The 23573-nt window shown below is 41.9% G+C and overlaps 1 protein-coding gene across 2 annotated transcripts in view; it reads left to right on the top strand.

Moving 5' to 3' along the window:
- The window catches only part of VPS35L (VPS35 endosomal protein sorting factor like), a 109105-nt gene that overhangs the window by 58648 nt on the left and 26884 nt on the right, over positions 1 to 23573 (top strand). For both annotated transcript variants that reach the window (XM_074346257.1, XM_074346258.1), the window contains exons 19-26: positions 1453 to 1533; positions 5402 to 5464; positions 6650 to 6735; positions 8086 to 8166; positions 10322 to 10385; positions 12618 to 12716; positions 14268 to 14345; positions 15601 to 15715. In XM_074346257.1, the coding sequence (XP_074202358.1) occupies positions 1453 to 1533; positions 5402 to 5464; positions 6650 to 6735; positions 8086 to 8166; positions 10322 to 10385; positions 12618 to 12716; positions 14268 to 14345; positions 15601 to 15715 (667 nt within the window). The remainder of the gene's footprint in view (positions 1 to 1452; positions 1534 to 5401; positions 5465 to 6649; positions 6736 to 8085; positions 8167 to 10321; positions 10386 to 12617; positions 12717 to 14267; positions 14346 to 15600; positions 15716 to 23573) is intronic.

Below are 23573 nucleotides of genomic sequence, written 5' to 3'. Positions count from 1 at the left end.
ACTATGGAAATTTCAAACATATTGTCTCCCTTGTACTCATCACCCAGAAATGATCGACTTGTGATAAATCTGGTTTCATTTGTGTTCTTACCCCTTCTCCCCACCCCAGATTATCTTGAAGCACAGCTCAGTCATCGTGTTTCACATGGTAGTATCTCAGCGCTTATACGTGACACAGAATTCCTTTTTCTGAAACAAAATCCCAATACATTATCCTAAGAAAATTATGATGTTTTAATACCATTAAAAAATCAGTAGATGTTCAGATTTCCCCAGTTGTCTCATATTTTACAGTTTATTTGTTCAGTCAGGATTAAAATAAGGTCCATACATTGTGAAAAACTTACTAGAGTTCTTTTGCTCTATTAAATTCCCTCTCTCTCCCTCTCTCTTCCTCTACATCCCTCCTTCTTCCCTTCCCTTTTAAAAAATATCTATTGTAAGATGCTCCAGCCTTCCTTGCATATTTTTTATCCCAGATTTGGAATCAGCTATTTCTCCAAGAAACTTTGGTTTCTTTTAGTGCCATTGTTAGATTTTTTTAGCTCTGTGACCCTGGCTAAGCCACTTAACTTCTCTGAGCCTCCACTTCCTCATCTGTAAAATGGGAATAATGATGTCCACGCTGGGGAGTTCAATGAGCATTAAATGAGAGAGTATGTAATGACAGCTGTGTGCTGGGCGCTTTGCCTGTGGGCTTTACAGCTTCACAGCAGCCTTGCCAGGAAACTTCACTGTTCCAGCTGTGTAGACCAAGGGTCAGCATCCTTTTTCTATAGAAGGCCACCTTTTCCTGTTTTTATGGCTTTGTGGACCGTATGATCTCTGTTACAAGTGCCCAACTGCCACTGTAGTATGAAAGCAACCGCAGACAGTACAAGAGTGGGCATGGCTGTGTTCTAGTAAACCTTACTTATGCACAGTGAAATTTGAATCTCATATAATTTTCCTGTCATGAAATACTTTTCTTTTGGTTTGAATGTAAAAACCATTCTTAGCTCTTGGGCTGTATAAAAACAGGCACTAGGCTGGATTTGGGCTGTGGCTGGCTGACCTCTGATACAGCTGGAAAAAGTGAAGTGGGCACTGGGTCACTGGCTTATAAGAGTTCCTCCCACGGTTCCTCGCTGCTCTCTGTAGTTCCTGGGGAGGGGCCTGGGACCGCAGGGGAGAAAGTGGCATGTCGGATTTTACCAGCACTCAAGGAAAGCTGGGACAGTGTAATGCCCCAGAACCTTCGAGAATGGTGTCCTGACATGGTGCAGACAGTCATCTTTAGGGCTGTGATGTGGGTGAGATTTTCCCCTGTGTTTTATTTTCAGCAGAATAGTTGAAAATGTTTCCTGGAAGGTGTGTGCTATAGTCTGAAAATGTTAGTTCTTTCCACCAGAAGAATGGTCGATAACTATTATTCAGTGTCTAATACAGGTTTGATTTGTCTTCCCCACATAGAAGCGAGAGGTGAATACCGTTTTAGCTGATGTCATCAAGCACATGACTCCAGATCGGGCATTTGAAGACTCCTACCCTCAGGTGAAGTTGCATTTCTCATTTCTACAATGTTAGGAATTTTATTCTGTTGAATTAAATAGGTATGTTGCATGGGTCAGGCTGTAAAGTCAGATAATCCTGGGTTTGAATTTTAGCCTTGCTATATTCTAGCCGTGTGCCCTTTAATCAGTTACTTAGTCTTGTTGTGCCTCAGTTTTTGCACCTGCAAAATGGGCATAACAATAGTCCTACCCTCAGAGTGGTTGTGAGGATTAAGTGAGATGAGTTATGGAAAGCCCTAGTATACTTGCTTGGCATCAATGAGTAAGCTGCCTTTGTTTTTCAATTTAGCTCACTTTTTATTTGGAAATAAATTCAAACTTGATTGGAAAGTTTAAAAAGTAGCTCAGAGAACACCCATTACTTTTCACCCAGATTCACCAACTGTTAACATTTTCTATGTTTGCTTTATCGTTATCATTATGTGTACACAGACAAACATATGTTCATACATATGTATGTAAATTTTAAAAAAATCATTTGAGGATAGACTGCATACATCATGCCATTTTGCCTCTAAAGAGTTCAGTTTCCTAAGAACAAAGACATTCTTCTTTATATCCACAGTTTCGTATTCAACTTCAGGGAGTTTAACGTTAATACATTACTGTCACCTACTCCCCTGTCCTTGTTCCAGTGTTGTCAATGGACTCAGTGTCCTTAGTAGGAGATTTTTTTTCCCCTCCAATATAGAATCCAGCTCAGGATCACTTACTGTAACTTTGGACCTCATTAAGATTTTATTTTTTTCTTTAATAACATGATGTTCTGGTAGTTATTACCCATGATCAGTTGATTTCTTGCTCACTTCATATAAGAAAATTAGTTACGTAGTCTTCAAATTTTAGATTTTTATGTTTTACTAATTTAAGAATTTTTCACCATTTGCTAATTAAAATGGTTCATCATTACAGTTTATTGAGCGGCCACTGAGCATGTTTCTAGCTGGGATGAAAACAATACATGGTCACGCATGGCAGCCTCCTGCTAAATATCGCAGAGTGAATAAAATGTGTAGAGAAAATGGGTCACACCTTTGTGGGTTGTGAAGGTCTTGGGCTCATTTGAAGAGTGATGTGCAGTAGAATTTTAGTTGGGGAATTTGCAGTAAGACCCCGACTGCTAGTGACCCAGTTAATTGAAAATTTTAAGTAACATAATAAATTGAATGCAGTCTAAGACAGAAGGGAACTCTACTATACTATAATTCTGTCATGTCTAAAAACAACTTGTAAAAGATGTCCTGGAGTCAGCCTGCATTTAGGGCAGCCGCTCAGATTTGTTGGGAGTCCATTGTCTTAAGTGAGGACCACATCAAGAAAATGAAACTGCAGGGGTCTGTGAAGAATTAGGTTACTCCAGGTCTAGGATAGGGAAGGTACAAGGCGAGCCTGGAACATGTTCTTGTGCCAGGAAGTAAGGAAGTACTCAAAAAAACTGATGGGCGCACATGAAAAGAGTGCAGGAGCAGCTTGGAAGGCACTCTCATGGGCTCCCAATTTGAGCATCAAAAAAAAAATACAATGATAGATTATAATCCATTGAGTAAAGCAGGGATCTGGACAGGAGTCTGTCCTTATGATGGATAGATAAATAAATAAATGAATAAGGGGGAAAGTGGACGGGGTGCCTTTTGAGAAATGTGGAAGAAATGGTAGAGTTGAAAAATTACCACTGGCAACCATCACAGTAAAGACAAGGATCATCAATCTTCAGGCAAGAATCATCAATGGGCACTTAATCTGGGGGGAGGGACGTTTGACGTGGAGCAGGATATTTCCATATCTCAGAGAGTCTTCCCCTAGAATGAGTATGAATTGCACGGGGGAGGAATAGTGACTCTGTGGTGGAGAATTTGGACCATCATTGACCTGCTAATCAAAAGCTGTATTTTGCATCAGAGCAAGTGGATATCATGTGCCTGCAGATATGGTACCCCGAGAAAGACAGCATCATTCATGCAGCTTTCCAGTTGAGAATGCATGACCGAATCTAATCATGAGGAAACATTAGTCATGCCCAAACTGTGGAGCATTCTATAAAGCAATTGGCTTGTATTCTTCAAAAATACCATTGTCATCAATGACAAAGAAGCCAAAGGAACTGTTCCAAATTAACACAGACTACACAGACATGAAAACAAAATGCAATGTGTGATCCTGAACTGGATCTTGTACCGAAGAGATGAAAAAATAATGCTGTAAGGAACGTACGGAGACAGTTGACAGGGTTGCAGTACGAATGGTAAAGTGTTATAATTCCATCAGTGTTAACTTCCCTGAATCTGGTAACAGCAGAGTGGAAATGTCAGAGAATATGATTATTCTTACAAAATACAAATGAAGTATTAAGGGGTGAGGGACATGATGCATTTTCAGGAAAAATCTGTCTTGTGTAGAGAGAATGATAAAACAAATTTGGCAAAATATTAAAAATTGGTGAGTTTGGGAAAAGAGAATATGAGAGTTTGGGGTTCTATTCTTTCAACTTTTCTGCAAGTTTGAAATTATTTCACAATAAAAATTTTTTTAAAAGTGTGGGAGTTATGTGTTTATCAATTCTACCATTGGATGGATGGATAGGTGAGGAGATGGAGCAAATATAGCAAGACATTGGCCCTTGCAGAATCTAAGTGGTGAGTAAATGGGTGTTTGTTCTAAATTCTTTAAATTTCCTTTGTTTCATTATTTTCATAAGGAAATGTTGAAGAGGAAAAAAAAAGCCTATCTTTTAAAATCAGGAAATGCATTATATGTATTCAAGTATATCGGTATTTAAATATTGAAGAAAAAATGTCCTGTTCTAAAGAGGTTAGTTGTTACGGATAAGATTTTGAGAACTGTTTTAACCAGACAGGACTGCAGTGTCTTTGAATGCTCTGTCTCGGAGCTCTGTTTGTCTTGACGTTTTGAAGTCCTTGAGTAGCCTTTTGCTTGATGACCTAGTGAGCTGCTTAAGTATGAAATGGGGCTTGTACCTGTTAATAGTCTATATTTTTGACCATGAGCCATTTCCTTTGCAGACGCTTTAAACAGCAGTGTTTTTAGTGTAAACAAAGTACTTAGTAAATTTTTCCTTCTTGACAGCAACCAAGGATAGGGGTTTATGTTTTAGTTAGAAACAGCGCCTCTCTGGTTCTTCCACGCCAAGGCCCTGTCACTAGGACTCTGCGCATCTCAGGGTGAGAGCTGGTGGACATCAGTACCTGGGCACCTGGGACAGACCTCACAAATGTGCCATTGTCCTCGGGTAGTGCCATGGCCTTTGACCTCCCCGGCAGACTTGGTCCACAGCCTCTCCACTGAAGTAGTCAAGAAACGCAGGATCACAATGGGCTGGAATAGGGATGTGTAAACTAAAGGCCTGTGTTGCCCACAACCTATGGTTGTGAATAAAGTTTTATTGGAACCCAGCCACACCCATTTGTTTACATATTGTCTATGGTGGCATTCCAGCTACAGTAGCAAAGCTGAGTAGTTGTGATGACTGTGTGGCCGGCAGTTTGGAGAAAAAGTTTGCCCATTCCTTGAATATTCAAAGCTGACTTACAGGGAGAGCTTTGAAGGGCAGGCAGTGCTTTAAGCTCTTTAGGTGAACCATGAGTGAGATACTGCTTTGCTCTCCATTTCACAGAAGAGGAGATTGAGGCTGAGAAGTTACTTCCCCGAGACTGCAGGTAGGATGGGCAAGCTCAGACTGAGACAAAGCCCAGCCTAACCCAGTCATTCCCTGTTCCTTGTGCAATCCAAGTTTCCCTTTTTGGAATTGTGATTGCAAGCTGTGAGAAAGGGTTGCCTTTTAAAAAATGTCCACATTTTATTAAAGACGTGTTTTTCGTTTTGCTTTGCAGCTTCAGTCAATAATTAAGAAAGTGATTGCACACTTCCATGATTTCTCAGTTCTCTTCTCAGTGGTAAGTAACGTTCCTTAATTATCTTTGGAAATTTGTATCTGATTCAGAGGTTTCTTTAGTGTCTCCATAATTTTTTCATGGTATCCTAGGCCAAAAGAAATATTTAATGGTTCCTTTTTTTATTAAAAAAAACATAGTCAGGTCTAAACAACTTCAATATCTATATCGTAACAACTTACACAGCATTTGAGAAAATAATATGCATAGAATGAAAGGAAAATATTGTCTCTGTTTCATTCATTACTTACTATGGGATGTGTGTGCCTGCTAGGTATCATACAACTTCTCAAACCTTGGAATCAAACTGGACATCCTCTAACTCATTGATTTTTCAAATGGCACCTGCTTTTTATCACACAATCTAATATTGAAACTATGAAACACATAGAGCTAATAGTTGTCTCACTGTCTGACAGAGTCGAGATTTATTATATTTCCCTCAAAAATTTAAAATGCCCTATGCCCTTCTTTTTTGCTGCAGGGCCCTGGGCGGGTACAGATCGAGGTGACTGTCCCTGTAGTAACACTCTGTGCCCCTTCCTTCAGCTTTCCTGGCACCCCTCCCTCTTCCTGTTTCCATTTATCTACACTCCCAGGACTGTGAGTCTTTGTTTACTTCATAATAGAAGCTGTAATTTGCTGGACTTTTGCCACACTCCAAGCACTGTGCTAGAAGTTTACGTGCACTGCCTCATATCATTTTCAGAACACCACCGGGAAGTGAGAGTAGTAATGATGCCCACTTTACAGGTGAGAAAACTGGAACGGGTGGAGCAACTCACTTAAGGTCACACAGTCACTCAGCATGGAGTCAGGATGCAGAAGCCACTCTCTGAATGACTCTGACTCCTGTCTCTGTCCCTCTGTACAGTCGTAAAAAGACTAAAACCTCACCTGTCCTCTGCTACCAGGAAGAGCTTATGGTCATCTAAAGATGATTCTCCAGAATGTTAACTGGTTCAAGCCCTGATCCCCGGGCATACGTAAATTGTTTTAATAGTAATAATTTTTTAAAAAAAAACCTCAAAGTGCTTTCCTTGTTTTCACGTGAGTCCTGATTGGACCTACCTCAGAAAGATGAACAACGCTTTCTCTGTTTTGACCTTCCAAGAAAAAGTGACCTACGGATTCCTTCCAATAATGTGTGTAAACTGCATATAGAGTGCCTTTTTTTTTTCTTTTTAGGAAAAATTTCTGCCATTTCTGGACATGTTCCAAAAAGAGAGTGTGCGGGTGGAGGTTTGCAAATGCATCATGGAAGTTTTTATCAAGTAAGTGCAACAGAAAGTAATCTGAGGCTTCGATTCCTGCTGCCCCCGGGAAACCAGCTGATAAGAAATCGATGTGTGCACTTTGATGCCTAATGATGTGTCCATACTTATACGTAAAATAACGTTGGGAGGAAAACCACATTAAAAGGAGCAGTCTGATGAAAGTTTATAATCAGTGCTAAAGGAGACAAAGTAACAAGTATTAGCAGGAGCCTGGCCATCACCCACATTTCACTCCAGTGTTTTGGGAAGGAGCAATCTATTGATGTACTATTTAGGGAGTAACATTTTAAAAGATAAAGTCATACCTGTCAAGATAGCAGAGCTAGAAAGTTTTCCATCTGTGTATAGATTTGTGATCAGTCTTCAATTCAGTTCCTTTTGTTTCTTTTTTTTTTTAAACTAGATATTAGAAATTTGCCCCCAAACTACAACTCTTGGATAGTGGTTTTTTTGAGGGAGATGTAATTTGGTTTACTTTTAAATTTATTTTTAGAGGAGGTTTTGGGGAGTTGAACCCAAGATCTCGTGCATGCTAAGCATGTGCTCCAGCGCTTGACCTGTATCCTCACTCCCCACCTTTCTTTGTATTGGTTAAATCTGCCTCCTAATGGTGGTACATGAAATACTTTTAGGTCATACATGGAGGAGAGATTTTAATTTTTATTTTAAAAGTTGTGTATTTATTTTAAAATATGTTAGATAATATATAACTCGTTTAATCAGTGACTCCAAATATATTATTCTTCAGGACAAGGTTAAGTTAAAAGTTAAAGTCACTTTAAATATTAAGTATGTAGATATGGTAAAAAAAAATATGTTAAGATGGAACTCAAATAACCAAAGTTTGGAAATGAAGTTAGATGTTACTTGAATATATGTTTTAAGCTTTCCTTGTATTGTCTTTCTAAAAGATTAATTCTGTATGCTTGGAACAAATATACCTACCTACCTTACATAAGGATTTGTTACAAGAATTTGTCCTTTCATATTATTTGAAAAAACAAATTAATAATTTTTGCCTAGCACTTAACACAGTTGTAGATAGGTTGTGGACAGCTTCAAGGGTTAAGAAAACAAGATTTGCCCTTTGCCTGGCTTAGGAAATGTAGCAGTTTTACCATGGTTTCGCAGTTAGGTGAAATTATAGGTTGGAAGAGCAAACCTGTTATTTAAAGAAGAATTAAAAGCAAGCCAGAATATTGCCCATTGCTGGTGAGCTGGGCCGTGTTAAATGCCAACCAGGTAATTTGCTGCTTCTCGAATATGTACGGTAGGTGAGCACTAAATCCATGCTTTCATTGCTCTCAGCGTACAAGGCTTTCACAGTTATCCCTAAATGTCTCCTAGGCATCAGCAGGAGCCCACCAAGGACCCTGTCATTCTGAACGCCCTTCTGCACGTTTGTAAAACCATGCATGACTCTGTGAAGTAAGTCACGCTCAAGGCTGAAGTGATCCTGGATTGGGTCTTAAGGCCACGTAATAGTGCATTAGGGAATTACTGCTTTAAGCTACCACTGTGAATACTATTATTTTATGGGGTCTATTAAGATTCTTGCTAACGAGTACATTCCAGTCCAGGAGAGGAGGGAGGCTGAGCTGAGGGTAACCTTCCTGAGAAAATGAGATGACAGATGTTTTTACAAACGTATTTTTTTCTGTTCAATGAGTCTTTATTTATTTTTAAAATTGAAGTATATTTGATTTACAATGTTGTGTTAGTTTCTGTGTTAGTGCAGCATTGTGATTCAGTTATATATACATATATATATATATTCCTTTTCTTATTCTTTTTCGTTATAGGTTATTACAAGATATTGAATATAGTTCCCTGTGCGGGACAGTAGGACCTTGTTGTTTCACAGAGGAATTTTTGTTGGGAGGAAAATGCTGGTTTCATCCAAGTGAACTCAAACTCCGTGACTCCTGGAGATTTCTGAGAGCAGCAGATACAAATAATAATGAGTTCACTCATCCAGTAACATAGCCTTTAAATTTTTTCTCTATATTAGCCAATTATTTGAAATTTAAATTAAATTGCTCATATTTCTTACACGAAGGACTGAACAAGTAAGTTCAGTATACTTGAGGCTCAGACCTAGCCACAGGCTTCGCCTTTGGGTCAAAGGCCAGATTATCTCCTTCGCTTTCTAGTTTAATTTATTCATCTTTTTATTATTAGTATTATTACATGTTTCCATCTGACTGTGCTTGAGGCAGTTCCTGCTTATTTTGTGGCTGAACTTTTGGTCCCCAAGGAATTTTTAACACAGCAGCTTGATTCACTGGAAAATGTTACAAGAATTGAGAAAATTCTTTTGGAACTGAACCATCAACAAGATGAATTGTATTTCTTTTGTTTTCTTTTTCCCCTTGAATGTTAGAATCTTTATTTTCATGACTTCATGCTTTCAACTTCATGAGCTGTTATCAAAATCAAAATATCAGGACTTTTTATAATAAATGGAACCGATAGACTTTAATTGGACAAAAATGGAAATAAGGGCACTGAAAAACATTTAGAAAGGTACTTGGATAAGTAGGACATTGGTTTTTGGCCAAAGTGGAACAAAGGGTTTAAAATTTCTCTTGCAAACAGTGTGAAGACAGAAGGTGGGGTAGGATAGCTCTGCTTTAAAACATCATCCAGGGACCCAGGTTTCTTCTGTCTTATTTCTCTGCTGTCCCTCTGGGGCGTTGTCCTTGTCCTCCTGGTGGAGATGGCTTACCTCGACATGTCCATGTTGCAGCCTGCAGGCACTGAAGGACACCAGCTTCCTTTTAGGGACACGACTTGGAAGGCTCATACGTCGCTTGCATTAACATCCCATTGGCCAGAGCTGTCACATGGCCACTTGTAGCTACAAAGGAGGCTGAGAAGTGTAGTCTCCAAGAATGAAAGGGGTACTGTATATTGGAGGACAGTGTGCAGGTTTTGCCAGTACATACTTATTTTCCCTTAGAACAAACCAACAAATAAGAACCTTGGTCTTAAAATTTTTAAAAAACAAGTTTGGAGAACTATTTATAAACCTTCAAAACTATAAGGACTTGACATTTTCTTACTTATATGTGTACTACATTTACTATTAAATAGAAACAACTGAAATCTGTGATCTACTTTAAGGTGTACTTCCTAAATAGATTGATGGATGGAGAGAAGAATGGATAGTTATTTGATAAAACAGATGTTGTAAAATGATAGTAGTAGGGTGTATGGTTATTCACTATATAATTCTTTCAACTTTGCTACATGTGTAAAATTTTTATAGTAAAATACTGCATGAAATTTCTCTGAAATACAGAATTTGAAGTTGGACCCTGCTGTGCAGATTTCAAACAGCATGTTACCTTCTCTTTTTGCTGTTAATAAATATATCTTGAGAACAGTATCTTTCAGTGAGATGAGAATCACATTTAAATTATGTTAATTTAGATTATATATTCTCATCAAAAGAAACACATGTGGGAGTTTTTTCAATCTAGAAAATGCAGAATGTTAAATTGCTTACTTCTGTATTTTTTTCCTTTGGAAACTTTCATTTATTACCTCATTGTTAATTATGTACAATTATTGATTTTAGTGCACTCACTCTTGAGGATGAGAAAAGAATGCTGGCATATTTGATTAATGGATTTATAAAAATGGTACGTATTGGGGAAGAAGTTTCAGTGCACTTGGAAATGTGATGTAATTGTTTATCCTTACTCTGGTGAAAGCAGTTAACATTATGTTCCCTGGTGCTTTTCATTTTTTTTGAGATAAGATGAAATTAGAAAACATCCCACATTAGCCAGCACTCCCCTGGGGACAAGGACAGCCAAGACAAACTGGCTTAAGGAAAAAATGAAAACAAGAGATTGAGAGGGGGACTTATTGGCTGAAGTGACATCAGGTCCAGGGATGGCCCTCTCCGAAGGAGCAGCTGGACCTGGGGTCTCCGTGGTGTCATCAGGACCTGCCGTGTGTGTCTCTTTGGCTCGTGGCGCTTCTCTCTTGGCTTCCTTCCCAGGCACGCTTGTTCCCCACGAGAGCTCCGGGTTTCCATTCCTTCCAGCTCTGCAGTCCAACAGGAAAGGCTCCAGCAGAAGTCCTGGGGCTGAGTCTTTTTGGATTAATTTGGGTCACCAGCTCCTCCCCTGAGCATATTGCTGCTGTGAGAAAGAAGGAACACACTGGCCAGCCAGCCCAGGGAGACAGGCATACCTGGGCCACTGAGTCCCGTGACAGGAGGGGAAGAAGGGGCTTCCTGAAGCACCTGATGTGCTGTTCATCAGATGCTGGTGAAAACGATCAGGAGCGGAAGCAAAATGCCACTCCCTATTCGTCTCAGTTACCCAGTGCTGCCTAACAACTCACCCCAAAACTTAGTGGCTTAAAATAACAGTGTTTTATTCATTCTTAAGATTCTGTGGATTGGCTGGATAACCAGGCTGCTCCATGTGATGTCAGGTGGGGCAGGACAGGGGCTGGAGGACAACCTTGAGCATGCGTCTGGGGTCCTGGTGCTGGCAGTTAGCTGGAGTGGCCCCCTTCTTGGCCATATGACCTCTTTCTCTCCTCTGTCCACTTGTCGCCATGGGCTCTCGCGGGTGTGTTGTCAGGGAAGAATCAGAAGCTGCAGGGCCTTTTGAGGCTCAGAAGTCACACGATGACCTTTGCTGCTTCCTGCTGCATTCTGTTGGTTAAAGCAAGTCCTGGGACCAGCCCCTTGGTGGGGAAGGAAGGTAGATTTCACCCCCCGATGGGAGGAGTCCATGAGGACATTGCGAAGGGACAAGCAGAGGGGTTGTGCAGCTTTCTTTGGGAATGACCATTCCCTCCCAGGCAGAACACCCTTTCCTTAATTCTCAGTGCCCAGAGCTGAGCTACCACTGCTGCCAGTGCCCACTTTGGAATAGAAATGTCAAACAAAAACTGTCTGAGATTAAAATAACTAGATCATTTTGAAAATCACCTTGAAAATGTGACTCATTCAACAACAGGGGTCGATGTAACTACCCAGTTGGCCTCTATGGGTAAAATACCGATTTTGATGAAAATTCAGGATTAGCCTTTTAACTGCCACGTTAGGAAGTGTACTTATGACGGTTACCAGGGACCCGTCCTGTTCCCTTGATTTATATGCTGATCATGTGGTGTTTATCCTTTTACGGGTTTGTCTGCAAGCCACCAAGTTATAATGGAAATGAGATATGAAACCTGATAGCTGTAATGGAAATAGCATTGTTAAACCTCCTCTGGACAGAAATGATTGCTGTAGCAGTAAAGTTTGTCCCACTAACCAGCTGTTCATAAATTTGAACAAATAAGAGAAGTGGGGATTTTCAGTAGTGGTGAAACCTCCATCGCTGGCTCCAGCAGCCACCAGGGAGCTGCTGAGGTTGGAGTCCCCATCAGGAAGCAGAAAGATTGGCCCTTATTAGGGAACCCCTCTGATAAATGGCTCCCAATAACCAAATTAACCAAATTTATGTTCTGTGAAAAGGCCACAACTGACAAACAAAATTCCATTATTTCCCTTCCGGTGGTTCCCTCCGAGCCTGGGAAATCCTGTTTACATTTTGAGATTCTGCTTTTTACCATTTGGTCTTTTTCTGTTCTACTCCAATACCCAGGTCATGAAGAGGAGGTGGTAATGGTACCATTTCCGCCCTATGCTGGGTGAAGTAATGTAAAGTCTACTTAGAGTATATTCCATTGCACGGATGTGTGTTGTTTGCTTACATACCCTCTACCCATTCATATCCGTGGAATTTTTGGTGACTTGTCATCACAGCACCTTCCCTGCCCCTACAATGCTCAGGAAAAACCTTTCCAACGGTGTGCTCACAGTTGCCTAGAGATAACATTGTTTGCATCTCTCTTCTTGGTTGTAGGTGTCCTTTGGCCGTGATTTTGAACAACAGCTGAGTTTTTATGTTGAGGCCAGGTCGATGTTCTGCAATCTGGAACCTGTTCTTGTGCAACTGATTCACGTAAGGATTTTCATTCATTCATTTGTTCTCTCAGTACATATTTATGGATCATTGATACGCTATACACCAGTTTGAATCTGGGATTCTCCTGGCTCCATACTGCTTCTGTTCCCAAGATATGAAAGGTGTTTTCCCAAAGGTTAACAAAATCTTCAACTTTGCTTAAGCTTTTGAGCGGTTTTGTTGACCCCTTTTCCTCTGAAATTTGCATATTCTCATTCCTGCATGCCAACACCAAAGAATTGTGAGTTGCTGTACGTATTTAGTTATAGAAATACTAACCTAGTAAGAGTTCCTTGTCGTTTGACCAGATCCTCAGCTTTCTTGGATCATAGTGCCTTTCAGTAACTTTTTCTGGTGCCCTCAGGCCAAAAGGAAGAAATAACAGTTCTGTTTATTAAGAAGTTAGGTTCAAACAACTTAAGAATTTATGCCCGAACAACTTGACAGCCCCCTAAAACACCATACCTAAATCGAGAGAAAAATAATGTATTTTCATTTCATTCTTAAATAACCGTAATTACTTGCTGTTGAAGTACACGTACCTATTGGGCATTGCACAACTTCTCAAACCTTGGACTCAGATTGGACACCACTACCTTATTTCCTGTTCCAGATAGATTTTTTTCTCCCACATCGATTTTTGCACAGTACTTTTTTTTTTTTAATCATAACAGCTGCTAAAAACCCAATTTTGCAAAGATATGACATCACTGCAAGGAATGTACTGTGGCCTATGAGCTCTCACACGAGTGCTTTGCCTAGTGTTCAATCACTGAGCCTTGCTCTGGTTGTCTGAAAAATGTGCCCTGGGATTTTTGCCATAACACCCTGGGGTGCCATAGTACACAGTTTGGGAATCCAGACTTTTTATATTTGTGGAAAGATTCCCAAAGGCTCTTGAATTGCTTCATTGTAAGTTCAAGGAAACAGCCTTTTTATACATATCTCTTTGCAAGTTACCAGGTTTTATAGCATTACAGAACTTAAGACCTAAAGGTAGAGACTTATAAGTCAGGGGAGGAAACAGTACTCGCCCTGTAGGGTTGTGAGGCTTAAATGAGCTGGGCATGGAGAGCCCCGGAAACAGCACCTGGTTTGCTGTGGGTGATGGTGCGGCTACTGTTACTGCTGCTCTTATGGTTATTGTGTTATTGTGTGTGCTGGAGAGCTGTGTGGTATGGTCTGTGTTCAGATTTGGAGGTTTCTCTTCAGATCTCTAAGATCGGAAGCTTAGTGTGTGGAATTTCTGGAAAAGGAGTAAATGAACCCTAGCTATTCATTAAACCAGAGAGTGGTCATTTATCATGCCGGTTGATAGGCATGACTTAACTCAGTGAGCGCCTGTTGGAGATGTTTGCTCAAGCTGAGATCGCCTCTGTCCTGATGACCCCTTTGCCATTTCAGGGTTTGGTGCTAGCCAGTCTTGGTTCCAGTTAGCGGGTTCTCATTGACTTGTATGCAGTTAGTGTCCAAATCTCTATGAAAGATGTTGATCCAAATCAGCCATCATCTCATTCCCATTTCTGTTTTCCTGATTAACCAATCTAGAGTGTGAACCGGCTGGCAATGGAAACAAGAAAAGTAATGAAGGGAAATCATTCCAGAAAGACGGCTGCATTTGTCCGGGTATGTTCTACAGATAAGACTTCCAGACTTTGAACTCCAATGGACTGTTTCTTTTGCAAGTTCCTGAATTGCTGTTACCAGAAAAGGATAAGTGTGTCATGATAAGGGTATTGATCTTCCAGGTTTTTCCTTGCATATCTATGGACCGATCAGTTTTCTTAATATTTTCAAAAGAAACGATCAAAGCAGCCTGAATTTTGATACATGTTATGGGGAGGTGGTTGAGATGGAGTCACACTGCTGTGCACCAGCTGAATGCTCTCTGGCATGTGCCTGTCACTGGAAGGCCTAGTACCTTTTTTTTTCCCTTGGTAAGTTCCCAACTTTGAAAAAAAATTGTTTCTTCAGTATGCTGCTCAAAATTTTATCAAAGCAATACATAGCCATGCTGTAAAAAAATAAAATTGTACTAAAAAGATTACCATGAATAATAAGTATGCCTAGAAGGGTATATAGCTCAAGTGGTAGAACACATGCTTAGCATGCAGAGGTCCTGGGTTCAATCCCCAGTACCTCCTTTAAAAATAAATAAATAAACCTAATTACCTCCTTCCCCCAAAGAAAATTAAAATAAAAAAGAAAAGAACATTATTAAAAAAAGAAAAAAAAGCCTCCCAGCCCTGCCCTTTCTCACCTTAAACCCTTCTCCTCAGAGTCAACCAGAGTCAACCACCTCAGATGCTTTTTAGCAATTTCTTCTTCAAGTTACCTACATATTTTTTAACTAATTGGTTTACTTTCTAAAAATTTTTAAAAATTGATTTATTTATTTTATTGAAGCATAGTCAGTTACAATGTGTCAATTTCTGGTGTACATCAGTGTCCCAGTCATGCGTTTACATACATATATTCATCTTCGTATTCTTTTTCATTAAAGGTTATTACAAGATATTGAATATAGTTTCCTGTGCTATACAGAAGAAATTTGTTTTTTTATATTTTTATATACAGTGGTTAGCATTTGCAAATCTCTTTAAGAGCTGCTTCTTGAACTTACCAATATTAGGTGTTATCTGTTTACTTCCTGCGATGAAGGGCAAGGATTTCTTTTTCATACACCATTACTCTCGCAAGTTGTCCGTCCCCCTCCTTCCAAAGAGGCAGATACAGCAGAGGCAAGAGGGAGAAATTGGGGTTCCTACTGGGGAGAGTAATTGTTTTTACTTGAAAAACATATGATGGATGAAAACAAGGGTATTAATGCACCATGATGGCGTTGCCATGTAACCTGCTCTGTCTCTCCCCTTTCTTCTAGGCCTGTGTTGCCTACTGCTTCATTACCATTCCCTCCCTGGTGGGGATCTTCACCCGCCTCAATCTCTACCTGCATTCTGGTCAGGTGGCCTTGGCCAACCAGTGCCTCTCCCAAGGTAAGCCCCTCACGCTCTCCTCTCCTCTCCGGTACTCCCTAGCTCCTTATGAGAGCCGACTCAGCAGCATGTGTACGTGTGTGAGTGTATAGAGCGATTCCTTTAGGGAGGAGAGGGAAAAAAGAAGTGAGGATTTTTAAATCTGTCTCTTTAGTAGGAAGCGCCTTGGACATGCACACATTTATAGAGTCAGACGGGTTACAGAGCATGGGTATTTTCCTGGAGGGACCTTCCTAAATCTGTCTCAGGCCAGATCAGGCGGCTCAGACATCCTGGGCAGAGGGTGCCTAGAGAATTTTACAAGTTAGGATGGCTTATTCACAGCAGGTTCAGGTTTATTTGTTGTTGTCAATGTTTGTTTGAAACCCCAGAACACAGGGGTGGAATCTAATCAGTATAGAATGAATACTCTGTAGCTTGTCATTAAGGGGAAGATTCTTCCCAAGATGGTTTCTGTACGAAGTGCAGAGCTGTCCTGGAACCAGGATGGTGCGAGTGGCTTGTTTGGGAAGTGATCCCAGTGAGTGTCAGTAAGGCTGAGGGGAGGTGAGGCGGGGCTGGGAAGGACGCCAGCAAAGGATGTGCTGGTGGGTGGGTTAGCACTGTGGGTGGCTGGGGTCCTTCCTGCTGGGGCCTTGGTGTTACCCATCTGAGGGGCAGGGAAGATGGGCTGTTTTTACCCTTCATTCCCGTCTGTCATTGACCGGTGACTGCTTGTGGCTTGCTCCACCCTTGAGCCAGGAGAAGGCGCTCAGGCTGAGGGCTTGAGGCACTGGTGTTTGCTGCTGGACACCCTTGTCACCTCCTGGAATGGTATGGGCCACGGGCATGCAGGCAGAGCCCCGGCAGCAAGGATCTCCCCAGCAGACTGTGACTCAGGGAGTAAAGAAATCCCGGCACTGTTTAGGGAATGTTTGGTGTGGGGTGAGCCCTTGGCACACGCTGTCTCACTTCAACCTTACAGAGGCCACGTGAGGCCAGTCCTGTGGTTGGTGCCTCGGTCCCCAGGTGACAAAACTGAGATGGGAAGTGGCTAATGAGCTTGCTGGGGGTCACTGAGGCAGCACTCGGCCCCTGATCTGTCTGACTCAAGGCCATGCCCTTTCACCTCTTGGATGGACAGTGTGTGCCCTGCAAACGGGAAGCATCAGTGAGCAAGTCGGGGATTTCTGTAGCATGTATGCGGTGGAATGATGTTTTCAGGGATTGTCTCCCTCACCCCTACTCTCATCTCCCACCTGGCATCACAGTTATGCCAGGGTTGGTGATTCACCACGTGCTGCTATTGATTTGGGTGGACACTCTGGTGGGTGGGAGAGTGGAGTGGGCCTTCCCCGTTCTTTTAGCCCTTGGCAGGGCAGTCCTGGTATCTTGATCTGTATCTTGATTCGACTGGGGCAGCTCTGGGCACCTAAGTCTTCAAACACGATTGCTATCCAAGAACCTTTGCAAACTCTGCCTGGTTTTGCTCTCAACTCCTGGGCACTCCACCAGCTTCCCAGAGCATTTGGAATTAAACCAAATGCCTTGTCTGAAGTCACCACGTGATCTGGCGCCTGCCTGCCTTCTGTCCTCATCACACACCACGCTTTAGCCACACGGTCCTTTTTCTCTTCCTTGAACATACTAAGCTGTCTTCCAATTCAGAGCCTTTGCACTTGCTGGTCCTTCTTTCTAGGATGATCTCCTCCCAGAGATGAGACTCGAGCCCCTCGTCTTCCGGGCCCTTTCCTGCTCACTGTAGCTCACGTAGCCGCACCTCCCCAGCCACGCTCCGTACCGCCCTCCTCCTGGTCTTCACTGCACTTACCGCGGTCTGATGGTTTCATACTCTGTGTGTTTGTTTTCTTGCTTATTGTCTGGACACCCCCTCTCCCCACAAGGGCTGCAAGTCCCACAAGAGCAGGTATGTCCTCATTATTTGTCAGTAAACGTGAAACTTTCTCCTAGTGCCTGCTTTGGTAAGGATGATGGATTAGCAGGAGACAAGAGAAAAATTAATAGCCACTGCCAAAACCCTGATCACGTGCAAAATGAAGATTAGATGAGGTTAATTAATTAGATTACATTGATGTTAGGAAATGCTAAATCTAATCAACTTGTTCCCTCTTAAAGAGTTCAGGAATAGTAGACCCCCATGGGGACCCCTGAGTTTGGTGTCACCTGCGACATTAGGATTGGCTTGTCAGCTGCACATGGAGGCCCTGGAAGCCTAGATCGTTCTTCTCCCAACTTTATAAGCTCAGAGCCACAGACTTGAATGTTGTGGATCCCAAACAAGTTTGTTTTGACCAGATCTCCTATAGGGCTTCATGCTATTTTTTTGTTTAAAAAAGAAAAAACCCCAGAAATTCTCAAACTAAATAAAGGTGTCCCCCCTTCCACCCCAGCCATAGATTGGCTGCTCCCAAGAGCTGTTGGAGGGCAGCTGTGAACGGCTGTTTCCCTGCTATGGTGCCCTCGGCCCACACCCAGAGATGAGCAGCGTCAGAGCAGCCTGTGCGCGTAGTCCGTGCCCTCGGTGTTGGAGCTCTGGACGCCTCGTCCACCTCACCTGCGCGTTAAGCTGCTGCAGGGTGGGCAGGAATGTGGCGTCCACTTCATGTTTAATAATTCAGCTCATGATGTTAATTCGAGGCTCTAAATGCTGTGGTGCAAAACCTTAAAAGCCTGTTGTTGTTGTTCTGAAAGCCACATGCAGCAGTTGCTGGCCGAAATAAATAATACATTCAATTACTGAGAATGGGAAGGCTAAATATAAATTAAATGAAGCTTGTGGAAATGGGCCGCTTTGGTTTGCCTCCCTAAACATCCTCCCTCTCAGCTGGTTATAAAACATCCCCTCCGTCCTGATCGCTTTCTGGCCTCCTTTGATGAAGCCCTGACTGTATCTTCTTTATCAGGTTGTGGCTTTCCAAGGCTGGGCCAGCCCAACAAGTAAACTCCCGTTGGCCCCTCGGCCAGGCCAGGGGGGATGCTGACAAAGGCCTGTTACAGGAGGCCCAGTTGTGGTCCTTTGGACACATTGCTTCAGCGTGTAGACTGGATCACGTGGGGATTTGGTCACCCATCACCCCCACCTATTTAGGACAAATGAAGGACTTGCAAACTGGTTGTTTGGCCCAGTGCTTCTCACCTAGGTGAGGCCCAGAGGTGCCCATTCATCCTTGCCCTCAGTCATGTCACTGGATAGCTCCTTGCCCTTATTTGTCAGTCATTCTTTCTGGAAAGTCACCCCCAGGCCACAAGAGCAGATTATTTTCCCTACATTTTTATCTTCGTTCCTTTATCTGTACAGTTTCTAACCTCAGAAAGGAGGGTGTTTTACAATGGAAGTAAAGTTAAAGGTGGGTCTTGAAAGAAGAGCATATGTTTATCAGGGAAGGGCTGAGGGGAGGGGGAGACGGAATAGGTGGTGTTCCAGGTAGAGGAACTGGTCTGAGCAAAGGCATGGAGGTGACAGAGGTGTGCTGTTACGGGATGTGTTTGGCCAACAGCAGGATGTTGAGATGAGTCCCTAATAAGTGGTGAATTTCAAGTCTCCTGAATGCAGTGGTCCCAATCCGGAGTCTTCTACTTTTGAGCTGGATGCCCTTAGACAAACAGGTTTTCTGTGCCTCAGTTTCTCCATCAGTAAAACGGAGATCATGGCAGTGATTCCTGTCTGTCACTGATTAAATGAGCTCATGTACTCGGAACACTCAGCCCACTCGTGTAAAGTAGTGGCTCAGTAAATATTAACTTAATATAACCGTCTCTCAAGAGATGAAAGTATACCATGGAGTTTTTAGGAGCTAACTGTATATAGTGCCAGCTCTGCCATCTCAGAGTTCTGAAAGAATACGTTTGATGTGACTGTTTTCTCAAACCTTGAGGCCTCTCCGATGATTATGGACAAAGTAGGTTATTTTTGCTCCAGCAGTTCACAGGTGGGCAGATGGCATGAAGCTTGTCACCCACATTCACGTCCGAACGCGCATGATCCATCCTGCTTAGGGAGGTAAGGGCTGGAGTGGATGGCAGCTACTGATGGAAGGAACCCACAGAAAAGGAGCAGGGGTGAATCTCCCCCCTTAAGTTAACGTAACTCCTTATAATAGTAAACGCCTATCATTTGCTTCCTCCTGCCAGCAGTTCTTGGCCATTTTTTACATGCAAGCCACTGTGCCAAGCATTGTGCTGCAATGGGAATGCACTTAGACTTCATGTTAGCAGGAGAGCGAATCTGTTTACAGTTATACAAAGCAGCATGTGATAAATGTCATGAAAGATGTTCATAAAATGTGCCAGGAAATTTTAGAGAAGAGAGAAATGATCCTTGGCTTGGAAGAGGGAAAAAAAAAAAAAAAAACTTCTTAAAAGAGGTAGGACTTTTCAGCCTGGAAGATAAGGAGGATCTGTATATACCAAAGTGAGGCAGAGGGCATCCTAGCTAAAGTCAATGCTAAGTGCATCTGGAAGGAATGAGTGGAAGGTCAAGTTAGGTAGATAGTTTGGGGAGTAATTGTTGAGAGAACTGAGTTCCCAGAAAAGCAGTTTTGTTTTATTTGGTGCATATTATTTGCTGGGTAGTTAATCTTCATTTTACAGAGGAGGAACTGAAGCTGAGAGATGAGACGTGACTTGCCCAGGGGCGTCTAGCTAGTAAGTGACTTCAAGTGCTCTCTGCACCCCTGCACTTCTCTGCGGTTAGGTTAGTTCCTCTAAACCACAGTGCAGTGTTTTATTTCCAGCCTTGGGTGCGTGTGGTTGTTAGAAATCAGTTATTGTAAATTGAACTTTAGATAAACTTATTTAGGAGACAAAGAATCAGAATTAAGATAAAGAATGCCTAATCCTTTCTGCTCAGGGAAATCCAAGCTTAATATCCACATAAAGACCTTCCCAGCCTCCCGTGAGCTACTGCAGGGATGGCAGAAAGGTGTGTGATCCCCGCAAAGTCCCAGAGATGTGAGTCAGGGAATATGTGGGCTGAGTGTGCTTGGCTCACGGAGAGAGGCTTTGCCAAGTCAGAGATAAAAGAGGGACAGCATACTGGCACCTCCTATGGTGCCGCTGAGACGGAGAAGTCATTTATGTGTCCGAGTGGGCTTTTCTCATTAAGTGCGGCTATTCAGAGTGAACTTATAAGGGCATTCTGCATAAACCCGGTGGCGAAATCAAGGAGTAACGCTTAATTGTTATCAATGACAGCTTAATGAATAAGGTATTGAATTGTTCCTAGGCATTCATATTTCTTTAAATCTTGCTCTAAACACGTATCATCAAAACAGCAGCCCTTAAATCCTCCAACTTAATTGCTATGATAGCAAGTTCCATTGCAAAAGCACAGTTTAGTAATAAATAGTATTAAATCTCTGTGAATAACTTGCCTATATATAGGTAATAACTTGGCCATTTGGACTGTGAGGCTTCACCCAGAGACACCCCTGTCACTTGGTGACAGCACATCCTCATGGCAGACTGCCTTAGTCTGTTGGGGCTGCTGTAACAAAAATGCCATAGGCTGGTGGCTCAGTCAACATTTATTGCTGACAGTTATGGAGATCCAAGATCAAGGGACCGGCAGATTCGGTGTCTGGTGAGGACTTCCTAGACTGTCTTCTCGCTGTGTCCTCACATGGCAGAAGGGATGTGGGGGCCCTCCGAGGTCCCTTTTCTACAGGCCCTGACGCCATTCATGAGGGCCACACCCTTGTTACCTAGTCATCTCCTCAGAGCCCCACCCCCTAATTCCATCCCATTAGGGTTTAGGATTTCACCATATAAACTGAGGGTGTGGTGGGGTGGGCATAAACATTTAGTCTGTAACACAGAGTTTGAGAGAGTAGACTGTCTTGTTGTTGCGTTTTGTACAGTAGTTTCAGTTATATTGAGATTGTCAGTTCAAATCTACATTTACCCAGAGATGGAAAATGTTGAAACTGAAAATGTTTAGCAGTGGGGTTGATAGAACTTGAGAGAGAGTGAATAGTTCTTGTAGCCTGAACCCTGTTTAATAAGGTGTATTTAAAGGACAGGAGTCTTTCAAGCCCTTGTGACGTTTTGTGATGTGCATTAGGAAATTGTGATGTTTCCTTTCCTAGAGTTCCCTGGACAAGGACAGCTGTCCATCTGATTTGTCCAGGAGGGCATATGATGGCTGAAGGTCTGGGAATGGAGTGGAGTGGATTTCTTTAGCCTGGGAGTTTATGACTCTGACAGGTAGTAAAGATTTCCAGTAAAGGTTTCCGTTAGCACTGACCCAACGCATCATTTGGAAAATAAAACGCCATCTCTGAAGGTGGTCCGGATTACCACTTCCTGCCCTTCTCTTATGATTCATGTACAAGTCATATTCCTTATTGACAGTGCCAGGGACACAGAAGGATGAACATATTCTCAGAGGTCACATTTAAATCTGAGTTTATTTTATCACGTATGGAGTGTGTTTGAGGAGACTCTCCTGTATCCTGTTGAAAAATGGCCAACCTGTACTTTATTCTCAATCTTAGTGATTTTTATTTCAGTATTTCATGCTCATTTGAAAAAAATTTCAACAATACAGAAGTGTGAATCTTAAAAAAAGTAAAAAGCACCCAAATAAGAGTTGCCAGTAATCTGTCTCCTTGCCTCTAAAAAATATCCACTGTTCACAGTTTGGATATTTTCCTTGTTTTTTTTTTTTTCTTCTATGTATTATCCATTAAAAAATATTCATTCATTCTCATATGCTCTCTGCCTGTCTCCTCTGCCCTTCCTCCCTCCCCATCCATTTATATTCGTATATATATACACACGCAGTCCCCCACCACCACCTAAGAAATGAGATTGTGTCTTCCCCAGTGTTTTTCCATTTGCTTTCTTTGCTTATCAGTAAATCTTGGCTGGATGGTAATTAACTAGTTCCTTGTGGTTGGGTTGTTTTCGGTTTTTCTCCAGTCGAACTGAGTTGATATAAAAATACCTTCATCCAAGGAGAACAGCTGGCCCAGTTATTTACAGTAGCTGGGCCGCAGGGATACCTAGTTGACTTAGTACCTTCACCCGAGCCCTTATTTTCAGCTTCTTCCAGGGTTTGCTAGTGACATATATTTTGGTGACCACTTTGTAATTTAGTGGCTTTGTGCTTTGAATATGTTTCATTTCTCCAATGTCCTTATGGAGGTTTCTGGAATATCATTCTCCTTTGGTGTTCTGCAGACCGTTTGAAACTGCCCAGATTAGGAAACAGGAAAGCCTGAAATCTCAGAAAATGATCAAAAGTTCCATGATGATTATCTAACAAGCCTTCCTGGCTCTAACTGGCTGTGTATGTGAAATGTCAGACTGCTTCTATTTGCTTCTGGCTGAATGTCTGCAGATTAAACCTTTCACGATGCACTATTTGCTGTTGGAAAGTCATATTCTGCATTTAGCTGAAGGATTTAGAACATATTTTTTTCAAACTTGTTGAAATACAGAATTCACTGGAGAAGATTGTTTTTAAAAAATGAATCAAAATATTAAGATTTTATGTTACGTGCATTTTACTGCTTTAAAAAAAAAAGGAAGAAAAAAGAAAACTGACCAATTTCCACTTTGTAGCTATAAAAAGAATGAAGATGTCCTTTATGTGCTGTGATGGGTTTATCTCCAAGACATGTTGTGCAGTGGTGGGGGAAGAGTTGCAAAATGGTGTCTGCTATATATTAACTCTGTATAAAAAGAAAGGAAGAAAAAATAAAGGGAAAGTATATTTGCTTCTCTATACTTAGAAGCAGACCCAAACAGCAGATAATACTCTGCCTCTGGAAAGGGAAACTGGATGGCCAGGGACCAGCGTGAGAAGGAGTGTTACCTTTGGAATTTTTGAATCATGTGATTCTATTACCTATTC

The sequence above is a fragment of the Camelus bactrianus genome, chromosome 18, assembly GCF_048773025.1.
Source record: "Camelus bactrianus isolate YW-2024 breed Bactrian camel chromosome 18, ASM4877302v1, whole genome shotgun sequence".
Lineage (NCBI taxonomy): Eukaryota > Metazoa > Chordata > Mammalia > Artiodactyla > Camelidae > Camelus > Camelus bactrianus.
The sequence above is the reverse complement of the archived record's forward strand: the minus strand, read 5'-3'. Positions and strand labels throughout refer to the sequence as shown.